This window comes from Ascidiella aspersa, chromosome 2 (genome assembly GCF_963924565.1).
Source record: "Ascidiella aspersa chromosome 2, kaAscAspe10.2, whole genome shotgun sequence".
Classification (NCBI taxonomy): Eukaryota; Metazoa; Chordata; class Ascidiacea; order Phlebobranchia; family Ascidiidae; genus Ascidiella; species Ascidiella aspersa.
The window spans coordinates 26518183-26530819 of NC_139448.1; the positions used below are offsets into that span (position 1 = coordinate 26518183).

General features: G+C 36.5%; 2 protein-coding genes across 2 annotated transcripts; both read right to left on the reverse strand.

Annotated features, from left to right (window-relative positions):
- Positions 1–4759: 4759 nt before the first annotated feature.
- Positions 4760–6845, reverse strand: LOC146164568 (putative lipid scramblase CLPTM1). The gene has a single exon (XM_083382321.1). The coding sequence runs from the start codon at positions 6808–6810 to the stop codon at positions 4990–4992; it is 1821 nt and encodes a 606-aa protein (XP_083238447.1). The 5' UTR covers positions 6811–6845; the 3' UTR covers positions 4760–4989.
- Positions 6845–9020, reverse strand: LOC146164569 (cytoplasmic dynein 1 light intermediate chain 2-like). The gene has a single exon (XM_083382327.1). The coding sequence runs from the start codon at positions 9006–9008 to the stop codon at positions 7671–7673; it is 1338 nt and encodes a 445-aa protein (XP_083238453.1). The 5' UTR covers positions 9009–9020; the 3' UTR covers positions 6845–7670.
- Positions 9021–12637: the final 3617 nt, after the last annotated feature.

Sequence of the window (12637 nt, forward strand, 5' to 3'; positions counted from 1 at the left end):
TAAACTTTAATCTCACCTTATAACAACCTTACAAAATTAAAAAAAAAAAAATTGTTGGTGATATCATTGGGTATTCCCCTCCTCATATCTATACTATATATTTTTTATATTATAAAGGGATTGTGACCACTATCATCAGCGGATGCATTTTTTCAGCGCTCAGCAAATTTAAGCTAAAAATCCGGGTTAAATGTTGTCGGATCTACTAAATTAAAAAAAAATTTAAACTGAATGCCATTTTTATACAACTCACTAGCCTAGGTTAGACCTACCATATGTCCTCTTTTAGGAGGATTTGTCCTCTTTTCTCAAGAAAATTGAATGGTCCTCCGAGGACGCTCAAAAGTATCCAAATGTCCTCTTTTTTGGCATTTCGAGTTAGTTGCTTATACTTTCAACAAGACTAGGCGAGACGTTGTATTTATTTCCAAAAGTATACTGTAGCCATGAAACATGCTGTTGATTTATAACAGATTTTCCAACAAATTGTCCTACCAGCCTTACCTTCTTGATTGTTACAGCAAAAATTGCGCCCGAAAAACGGCAACAGAACCTCACATTGAAAAACGCCGATTAATGAAGCAAAGGTGTGACTTTTGTAGGCCTAACCTACTATCAGTGTTACTGTATGGAAGGCTATGTTCTTATTCCTTACAGAAGCTTTTGTAGTTAGTCTATAGCAGCGGTTCTTAACCGAGGGGCGAGCTCCCCTAGGGGGGCTCTAAGCATTTCTTGAGGGGCGCTAGCTCTAAGTTAATATGTAATTTTTTTGCAATGATACTAATGGTTTCGTTGGGTTGTACACCACTCCTACGGCGCTGTACAAACTCTGTATTTGCCAACTTTAACATTAAAACGGCAAAAAAACGCGCTCCGCGCTAATCTTATGTTTTATGCTTATGTTAACTTTTTTTAACACAAAGTCTCTTTGAGTGCCATTGCATGTTTTCATAGCATTGAAGGTATAACGGCCCTATTTAATTACAATTTTGCTAACTTATAGATAAACGATAAAATTCATTCACCGTTCGAACTACCTTTTATCCATGTTTTGTATAATTGGATAACAGTCCAGTAACAGGGGGACTCAAACTTTTTTGCGCGAATCTATAATGTTTTTTGCAATATTGCCGTTATATTGTGTGTCGTCACACATTTCGAAACACGATAACGCAATGTTTAATTTTTGCGCTCGACATCGCAGCCTTACAATTGTGGAGTAAATGCCCTCACAACACGTTTGTCAAAATCAGCTGGTGCACGAGTAATTTATTGTGTGTCCAATGCTAAAAATCTCCCGAATTTACAGTTTAGTGCCAATTAAACCTGTAGAAAAACGACGCATACCCAAATTTATTTCGCGCTTCGCGCGACTGACGACAAACGTGGCTATTTTCAAGTTGTCTCACTGATATTTAATTCAAAATGTCGATTTGGAGGAGGGGGCGCAAAGCATAGGAAAATTACCAAGGGGGGCGCGGCTGAAAAAAGGTTAAGAACCACTGCGGTCTATAGCATACAGGTGGTTTTCATTTTCTTTATTATTTATACATTATAATGTTGAAAAAGAAAACTCTGTTTACTGATGAGCTACGCCAGAAGTAGGTATCCTTGATGTTTCAGAAAAGGAAGTGTTAATTTTGAAGCTGAATACAATACTTGTGGATGGCACGTTTTTCTTAAACGTAACAATTCTACTTTCGTTTTAGTTACAGGCAAGAAAATGTCCTCTTTTTGGGTGCTGAAAATATGGTAACCCTAGCCTAGGTTTTTTGAAATAATTATTTATTTTTGCTTCGTTTAATGATAATCAAGTTAACAAAGTTCGACACAAATATTATATCCTATACCCGCGATTGTCAATCCTTGCAAGTATTCGGTCCAACTTCCAAGGGTGAAAGTAGAAGCATTTTCTTACTCGAACGCATGCAAAATTTTTGGGGTTGACGTCAATTTACGTCTAACGTAGCCTAACATTTAAACAATTAAGTAGGCTAGCGTTAGAAAACATGAGGTTTTCGTTCGATGTAGTGCACAAAAATTCAATTGAAGTATTAGTTCAAATTATTTAAACGAGAAGGCGGGATAGCCTGGTGAAAACAAATAGATTTTAACTGTAGGCCTACGGCGATCTGCAAAAATATTTTAGCGAAACACCGTTCCGGACCGTCCCGACTTATTTTTTGACCACTGTTCGGTACTTTATTAAAAAGCATGGTAGCCCATGATCTCAAAACAGGAAAGTTGTCTAAACTGGGTATCCGATACTGATACCCGTTATTTTTAAGAAAAAGTATTGCGATCAGATACCCAATGCCGTCATTACTATGCATAATAAGCAATTAGATAAAATTGAAACTACATAGGTAATTTTTTCCAAATTTCTGGAACAAAGTAATTCAGCTGAAAGCAGTTCGGTTACCCCACGTTGTTAATCTAGCTCAGTGGTTCCCAACGCATGGTCGCGACCCAAAGTTGGGTCGCCTGATTATTTTTGGGGGTCGTTTGTTTTTCAGGCATATTGTATCTTGGGCGAAAAAATAACAATAAAAAATTTAAAACATGAAAAGATCACAAAACTTGCTAAACACAAAAATATAAAAACTAAACAACGAAACCGACTGGAAGTTTAAGCTGACATGCGTGACTCTATTTGCTCAAGCAAAATAACACCTCGATTTCAAAAACTCACCTAGAGCGATCGAGCACAATTATATGATTAGTGATATGATAAACAATAAACATATTATTTTCGGAAAAGTAACTGCTTTTGTAGTGCAGTTTGTTTGTAACGCAATATTGTATGATATTACGACTTTTCTTTGGGTCGCAAGATTTATTATAGGGGAAGGATGCCCATGATGGGACACGTTTTTTCAAATGATTGTAGTTCTCAGTTATAACAATAATTTTGAATAATATTATGCCTACTTGATACCTCTGCCCGTAACGTTTAAAAAAGACTTATAACTTTGCCTCTAGCGTTCTAACTTTTTTTATAAAATCGTCTTAGAAAAAACGTTGTTGTGTCCTATTTTAAGAAACCAGAGTTTCATATGAAGTGAAGTTTTACCTGCATTTGCAATCTTACAAACCTGTTGACACGGTGATCCATTTTAATCAGGTGCATTTCTTAACGTATTTTATGGATAGGGAAACCGTACCGGTATATAATGTTTTACGTCATACATCAAAAATTTAAAACTAACCATATTAAAATTTGTTAGTTGAAAACTTTTGAACTATAACAAAATGTAAGTTTCTTAAAAAGAAGTAATGGCAAGTCCATTTTTTTGTCACAATAACCCAAAATGTAGGTTGCAACAAATAGTTCCTCAGTTGGGAACGGCCTGTCCCATCTTACGCACCCCACATCGCCATATACAGAAGATATACTGGCTGCTTATAGGTACCAACAAGATAATATGAAAAACTTCCCTGTATAAGTAAGCCTGGTAAAATACCCATATATTAGCAAAAAATGAATTTTATGCAACTTCAACAAATATGAAATAACTCAGATATAAAAATAATAAAACCAGCAAGAAAACACCCCTATTTTCTTTAGATTGATATGTTCTAAAAACGCCGTCAGCCTACTGAAATGTTTTTGTGTTAAAATGATGGCTACCATTGTGTGCTTCAAAAAAAAATTAAGAATTTGGGCTACCTAATGGCACGTCGATGTAATCCCCAAGTCCCGACTCAGACAACGTCCCATCTAGGGCAACCTTCCCCTACCAATTTTTTTTTTCAAAATGAGTCGCCTTAAAAACTAGTTGGGAACCACTGGTCTAACTTACTGTTTTGATTAATTTATCTTTCAATGTAGAATCGCTATTACCCTATAACTCAGCGTATGGGTCGCGATTTAAAATTTTGTCGTCGTTTGATTTGGTTGGGTTGCCCAATGCAGTAGTTTACGTGGTTAGATTTAATGATATGGGTTCTGAGCAAGATTTTAAAATAATCAAAAAAATTGCGGAAAATATATGTACCATAAACATAAGGCCTAGGCTATTGATTGAATTCGAAATTATTTAAGCGAATGTCTTATGTTTTGCACAAAAACTTGTTCAGTGAATAAATTTGGGTCGCCAATGCTTAGCTGTTACATATACACCAAGTATTTAGGTGGCCGCGAAAAAGGTTAAGAGACACTGTTGTAGCCCTTTGTTAGTGCTTTTATCAACTGTAAAAGACTATTGACAAAGTTTTTACGCTATTTATTAGATTATATTTAGGCTTATTTGTGTCTACCAGTTTATGATTCTCTAAAACCATTTTGTGAGCTACAGTTTAAAGAGCAACTACTGAAATATATACACAGGACATGGCCATGAGAATTTACGTTAATACTGCAGGATAAAACTCTTACCGTCCGCCTACAAAGACTTATTATAAATAAGAATATAAAATTGTAAAGCGCAAATTAATCATTGAGCCCTCGCGTTGATAAGATTAGTGACGAAACTTAATTTGAGTATGTCAATTCAAAAACCTACAGACCAGCGTTTCGTTAAATTGAGGCCAATCCCTTCCGCTTTAGGATGATGGATTGCTAACCGTTTTCCTGTCATCGCATTGGATCGTATCAACCGGATTATAGCGATAACTGAAAAAAATTGAGCTAATCCCAATTTATCAGATTATGGCGATTATCGTTTCTATCCATTATGTCGATAAATGCAATGAAATCGCAGACATTAAACACGTATATAAAGTTTAACCGAGCACACGCACATATAACTCATTTTAATTGACAAACAGTTTATTGGGCGGCAGGGGTTTTAAATTAGGGTGGAAAATGTGATGAACAATATTTTCGGCGCAAAAGCACAAGAATTTTCAATCGTAAAACAGTCGATAACTTTGCACAAGCGATACACAAACACACGCGTACACTTGACACACAACTGGACAAAACCGCGTCTTCTTGAATACAAACACACAAAAAGTGACAGAGAATTACCGTTGGTTTGTGTAGATTTAATCATTCTTCTTATCGGGAGTTGGAGCGACAGCGGAGTCCTTGCCGTCCCCATCTGTAACGGCGTTATCGATGGTGTCACCAGATGTGCCGAACTCATTCATACGCTTGGGGTCGACGCGGTAGGCGTACCTTTGGTACAGGTAGATGAAAAACACGATGTCGTCACGAAAGCATCCGATCCGGTAGAGGGTAGGCATTTTGATAACAAACGCGAAGATATCGTCGATGAAGGTGTTCAGGGCTTTGTAGGTAAGCATACGCCATGGCAAATGGGCGACCGATTTCAACTTGTAGTTAATGAACAGCTGCGGCGTCATCATGATGAAGCCAAAGGTCAGCAGAAAACCGTACAACATGCTTAGAACGTAGGAGTAGAGGCCTTTGTGCTCGTCGTAGATGATCGAATAAATGGCGTAAGCGATAAAAAGCGGAAAAAGCACAAAACCCAGGTACTTGAAAGCCAGTTGGTCGTACTTTTTGGTCTCGGATTCGACATAAGTTGACTTGTCCGTAAAACCAATCTTGGGAAGAAACCCCCAAGTGCGATTACTCCAATCGATGTCGATTGAAACAACCTTTGTGATTTTCCAAGCATCGATAATACAACCCACAAACAGACTGACCTTGATGACAAAGTTAGTATCGTTGTCGATTACATATAACAGCACAATGAGAGTTTGAAAAACACCAAATATGACCGAACGCACTGATAGTCCTTCCAGCGATTTTCTGGATTTCCAGAACTGTATGTCATTCTTGAAGGCTAAAAATTCAAATACGCTGTGCACTATTGAAACAATGACAGTGAGTCCAAGCATGTACGGGTTGGTTTCTAAGATGGCTTCCTTCAGAGAATCTTGATCTTCGTCCGAGTCTTGAGCGTAATCTTCGCCCAACACACTGTACCATTGATTTCTCATATTTTGCGAAACATACATCTGCAACTTGAAAAGTGTGACTGGCTGCAACATGACATAGAATTGAACTTCTGAGATAGTTTCATTTATGGGAAAGTAATCTCTAAGCAGGTTCCAATAATCATTTACATAAACAATTGGCTCATACATCATAGCATTGTTTCCCACCTTTCTAAAGTGGACATGCTTGTCCAAAGGTGAAGGCACTTTACCCATGGACCACGGAGTGAGGTCAGCCACCAAATTTATTGTGATGTTTGGATGCCAGTGGGATATAATTTCTGTGTTTCCGTGTTCTTCCAGGCGCTTTAGCAACTCCGGATCAGTCTTAGTTTCACCGGTTAAAAGGTTTTGGGTTTTCTTTATGTTTCTTTTTTTGTACTTGTTCAATTGCTGTGTCACGGAAAGAGTGTGAAGCTCAGAATATTGTCCTTCCATTGCTGGATCAGGAACGTATCCACTTTTGGTAAAAAACACATGCATAAACATAGAACCATTGTTCTGTAAATTTTTTGATAATTTAATGGTTCCATTATAAAAGAATGACCCATCTGCAGCAGGCCCAGCATCCCAAGAGCCATACTCAATTGAATCTTCAAACCAATAAAGATTTGAGTTTTTGTTAAACTCTGAAAAGACTCGCTCTTCGTTTAGAAAGATCCACATTGACATTTTATCCCCATAAGCGAAAATGTTCGTAGCCGCAAAGCTGGGAAGTTGCTCGCTACTTTCAGGGGTTGTTTTGTTTCCTCCACGAAGCCACGACATAAACATCCACATCATAAAAAAGCGGAAGAGCATTCCAGAGACTACACTCCATCGACTCTGAGGAGCAGCTTGCTGGTTTTCGGTGCCGCCTGCAGCACCTTCGTTTGTTGCCACTGCAGCAGTGTCAGCCATATTGTTTGTTTATTAATTTACAGAAGACTAAAACCTAACATGCGAAAAACAATAATGAACTTTGTTAGTGACCGAAAAAGAAATTATTTTTTAGCATGAGATTGGACAGTGCAGTTAGAAACACTGTTTTGTAAATTAAAATAAGAAAGTTCAGTACATAGAGAGCAAAGCTTCACAACGAGCATGCAGCTAGTAATTTTGGTCAATATAGAAAAGGTAGTACATATAATTCCATTTGGTTTTAAATATGTTGGGTTTGATATGTCTGATATAAATATCACTTATTTAGATTGTGACAATTTAAAAAAAACAAATATTATTAAATATAAATAAACATTTTAAAGTGAAATTTGATAATTTATGTAAATGTATAGTAGGTTAACTTGATTAAAGTTTACACTCAAAAAACTTTACAGGTAGTAATACCAAAATACAATTTTATCATGTAAGAAAATACTTGCAAGATGAAAGCTTCTTCAAAGATTTTGCAAAGCAAATTCTACTTCGTAGAAGACAAACAAACACACAAGGTCCAGCATACAGCTAAGTCTCATGCCTTTGCACATAATAAACTAATATATATAAGCACTTTTACAGACATTTAATATATAACAAAATAACAAATCACTACACAAATGAAAATACTACAGTAAGAGCAGCAATTAACAAAGGTTAATGATCAAATTTGCGAAATTATTTTATTATTTATTTGTAAAAAAATATATGAGGGTACTTTGAACTAGTTATGGTTAAAAAGATTTAATTAATGTATCCCATATATATATATACCAAGTTTTACTGTTAACCATATACATTGCTTTTATCTAACTAAAAAAAGGCATCCTTTTAATAATGGAAAATTAACTTTTTTCAGATTTGCTTGTGTTTGCTCGTCCTTGAGGACTACCCCCCATGTTTTTCAAGGGTGAAGGCCCAGCAGGTTTTTTGTTTAGCAGAGAATTAAAAAAGCTTGCCAACATGCGTTCATTACTAGCTCCGGCCTTTGTTGGGTCCATTTTCAGTTTGTTCATGCCACCAACATTTGTAACAGGACTGCTAACGCCCGTTCTATCGTCTTTGGCTGCCTTTCCACCAGGCAGGGTCTTGCTGGTTGATGACACTTTTGTAAGCGCTGCTTGAGCCTTTACCAAAAATGCCTGCTCATCATCTGCTGTTATTTCCTTCATGTCATGCATTCTGGTTGCTGTAGGTTTAGAGATTACTGTTTCAAACGCATCGTCCCCACTAAAGGAAAAGTTGTCCTTAAGTATGTTTATTTTACTCTCACTATCCCAACCAGAGGGGATGAACACTGCATCACGGTCCACAACAGATGCACTGGTGTTGAATGTAAAGCCATACAGCTTATGCAAAATGTATCTTTTAAGCACTTCAATGTTTTTGTTTTCTTTCATTGATGTGTAAACCAGTGCTGCACCATACTTCAAGCAGAACATACGCAGGTAATACTGAATGAAGTCAAAATGCTCCTCCTTTAAATCAAACTCCAGTTCCAAAGATTCCATGTTGTCACATTTACTACAGACAACAACTAATGGGATTCCAAATACAGATGATAAAGCCAACTCATTTCCTGGTCCATCGTCCACAATTGCACTTGGCAAGGGAGTTTGAATTCTACTAGATAGGGCATTCTCTGAAGGTTCAGCATAATTGTGAAAGGCGCTTCTTATTTCTTTATTAAGAGACTCCTTCTCACTTGCAGACAATTCAAGTGTGTTTAGGTAGTCTTTTGCCACATCAATCCACTTCTGTAGGTTTTCGGGGATGTTCCAGGGCTGGGACATATCGACAACGACAACTAAAATTGAGTGGCTAACCATAGGTTTTGGTATTGCAAAGTTTAATAGATTGCGGTATGCGAGATGTCCATCAACAATCCAAACTCGACACAAGCCAGTTTCATCCACATCGTCTTCCTGCACCTCAATTGCCTGAAAATCCAGGCCGGACCCTCTGTGAGATTTGTCTAGGCCTTGGAGCTTTGTTGTTAGCACCGTTTTGCCACTGAGGTCATTGCCAAGTATAACCACACTTTTGTCAACCAGCAGTGAGACATGCGATGAACTAACAGAAGTGTCACTGAGCAATGTAGACCAGATGTTCGATCCCCCACTCTTTGACGTTTGTTTTTCCATTGTTTTCGGCAACACGGAATAATCAGTTACAGGAGGCATTTAGAGCGAAAATAGAACCTACAGTAAAGAAACAAACAATGCTTCAGAGCATGTCTATTGTAAACTGACAAACATAAGCAAATTGAACACTATGGGCCAAACACAGTATAACTGTGTATAAAACTGAAAAAAATGTTGCAGTTTATGTCAACAAGTTTATGAAATTGCCTCAACTTTTAAAATCATTGCGTCTCGTGAAATTTAGCCCGTTCTAAATAGAAATGTTTATAAGTGTGCAACAATAAATTAGGTTTGCTCTAAAATGCCAAACCTTTTTCAAATGGTAAGGACTCGCGATCGCAAGCCTGATAACTCTTAAAGCAGGGGTCGGCAACCTTTTTCTAGTCGCAGGCCAAAACCAACCTCAGAAAGGTCTCTGCGGGCCGCACAAAATGTTAAAGAAATGTGTTATTGAAATGTTAGAACAACTGTGAATCAGGCGGGCTTCGATTTTTTGTTGCACTTAAAAACTTTTGTAATAAAACTATTTTGAGAAAACGCAATTTAACTTTAATAGTTAATCTAGTTCAGTGTTTGTTAACCTTCGTAAGTCAGGGCACACCTGGCAAGCGAAGCGCGCGTGATTTTTTTTTGATATACCCACATTTCTTGCAAGTTTTATTATACATTGCCGAAAATAAAAAAAATGATAGAAAATATATGTCCAATATTTTTGAATACATTTTTCGTTTTTCTGCGACGCACTTGGCAGCCTTTCACGGCGAAACGGGAAAAAGGTTCTGATCTAGTTGAAAAGACAGCATCAAAACGTAGACAAACCGGAAAGATCAGTCGCGCGAAGCGCGAAAACTTTTTGCACTCACTTAGTTAAAATAGTCAAAAAGTAGGGGTCGGCAACCCGTGGGCCGTAGGTTGCCGACCCCAGTCTTAAAAAAATGAAGATCACGGGCCAGATGTATACCTTATTTGATTTATTTATTATAAAATGATGAAAAGAATTCATGCTGAGTTTTATGAAATTGTTGTTTAGATAAAAATTAAAAAAATAGTAGGTTATTTGCATCCGACAAACATTTCACCTTATAAAGTAATATTAACTGTATTTTTCAATCGTTTGGAAAATATGTTGCTGGTAAAAAAAATTAACAGACAGGATAGATCAGTCCCACAGACAAGGGTTTGGTGACCCCTACTCTAAAGCTTGCTCTCAAATGTATCTTATAATAAATTGTATCTAATGACCACATAGTGGCCAACATGTTAGAGACCAATAGTCACATTTCTTACTTGATTAACTGCAAAGAGCCACGCCTTACAGATGTGCAGAACTTATCACTCTGTTTCTTACTCACTTACACAGATACCTTTGTTTAAATAGATTTATTCTAGATGTTGAACACTAACAATATTGCATTGGCTACATTTAAATAAATTTTTATTCAAACCAGCAGGACTTCTCAAACAAACGCCATCACAGTGACAAAGTTTCTGAAATCAGTTGACTTGACTATATAAAAAGGAATAGGATTAGAGCAGGGGTGAATACCTGGCGCTCTTTTACTTATGTATGAGAAAAGTTATGCAAAAAACAAAACAAAATAATACCGCATACCACAATGCATATTCTTTGGGTGAGGGTTAGCATTTGGGTGAGGGTGGGTCAAGTAATATTATGTTTATTATTAATAATAACTTGACCCACCCTCAACCAAACGCTAACCCGCACCCTAACCCAAACAATATGTGTTGTGGTATGTGGCATTTGAAAAAAGTTTTTTTTTATTAATTTTCACGTACATAAGTAAACAAGCGCCAAAAGCATAATATAAGTCCTGCACAATTGGAGCAATAATCAACGGAAATCAAGCATTTATCCAAGATTGGAAAATTTTTTATATTGTACCTATAGGCGAGATCTTTATACAGCCTAAAGTTGGATAATCAAGTTAATGCTAAAAAAATGGCACAAATGTTACACATTTCATTAGATAAATCTTGAGCAGCATTAATATAAATTACTACCTAACCACTGCAAGCAAGAAATTGTTTTTTTGCTGATGTATAAAACTGTGTGCTGGTCTGGAATATCACCTCATTTTTGTGAAGGGTTTTTGTTGATAATCTTTAAATTGGGTTAGGGTGCGAGTTAATGTTTGAGTTTAGGTTGGTCAAGATTTATTATTAATTTATTCTCCCCAAATTTATTTCTTTCATTTTATTGGTTACTGTTAAAAAAGTGGTGCAATTTCAGATCAATACCCAAAACTCTCCTGATGTTTAAAGTTGTTTTATGTACAATAATTTAATAAACTTTATCTCAATTTGAAACCAAGGCTGATAAGTAAATGTAAGAAAGAATCCTAATAGATATAGGAGGTACGTACATATTTCATTTTGGGGATGCTGGTCTTATATTGCTAATTTAGGAAGTGGCAATTTGACCAAATCGCTTTTTAACGCTTGCACCTATTAGTGATCAATGATCATATGTCGATTTAAACTACTTTGGTATCCGGCTGAAAAGCCTTTTCCTTGCTTAGGGTAACACTAATTTACGGAATGATGAATGGTCGGAATGGTCGGAACGCTCACAGTATTATTATTAAATATAATAACACTTGACCCACCTTCACCCAAACGCTAACCCCACCCTAAACCAAATATTGTGCGTTGGTTTAATAATTGTTTTAACGGGGTAACACTTAAATAAGTGAGCGTTCCGACCATTCCGACCATTCATCATTCCGTAAATTAGTATTACCCCTTGCTTATAGTATTTGGTTAAGGTGCGACTTAATAAATTTATTTTTTGATATTGATTTCGTCCTTGTAGTCTAATTTTGACAACATGTTTCTTTACTGAGAAAAAGGGGTAGGATTCCAGACCAATAGTGGCAAAAATAGTTCTAGCCCTATACCGGACTGCAAACTAATAATGCCACAATTTTTTTTCGGCTAAAATCTTACGCCAAAATAGGACGATATATAATGCAAAAAGGGGTAACACTAATTTACGGAAAGATGAATGGTCGGAACGCTCACAGTATTATTATTAAGTATAATAACACTTGACCCACCTTCACCCAAACACTAACCCCCACTCTAACTCAAATATTGTGCGTTGGTTTAATAATTGTTTTAACGGGGTAACATGTAGCGTTTAGCTGGATGAGCTTAAACACCTCAAACACTTAAATTAGTGAGCGTTCCGACCGCCGCAATTGGGTAGCCCTATAGTTAAAAATTAGACTGCTGGACTAGCAAATACACACCTTAAGGATATTCGGCCAAAATTAGGCAATTTCAAAACAATACAATAAAAAAAGCAAACATAATCGTTACAAACCACTTGTTTTACCATAACATTACATCAAATATAGCTTTACATGAATACTTCTTTTATGCAAGATGTGACGAACGTTAAGTTCGTCAACGTATATCAATGTGACTTGCTTGCTTCGAAAACGAAACGCTGCACGACCAAGAAGTACTCCATTTTGTGTCTGTAAATTTTTAATAACATGAATTTGGACAAAGAATGCATACTATCAATTTTAAACGATAGGTGAAGCATACTTTTAATAACAATGTCACTTGTGAATAACGTTGTATTTTCTTAATCTGCGTATACTTCATATAATAATATTTTTGTTTACAAATAATGTAAA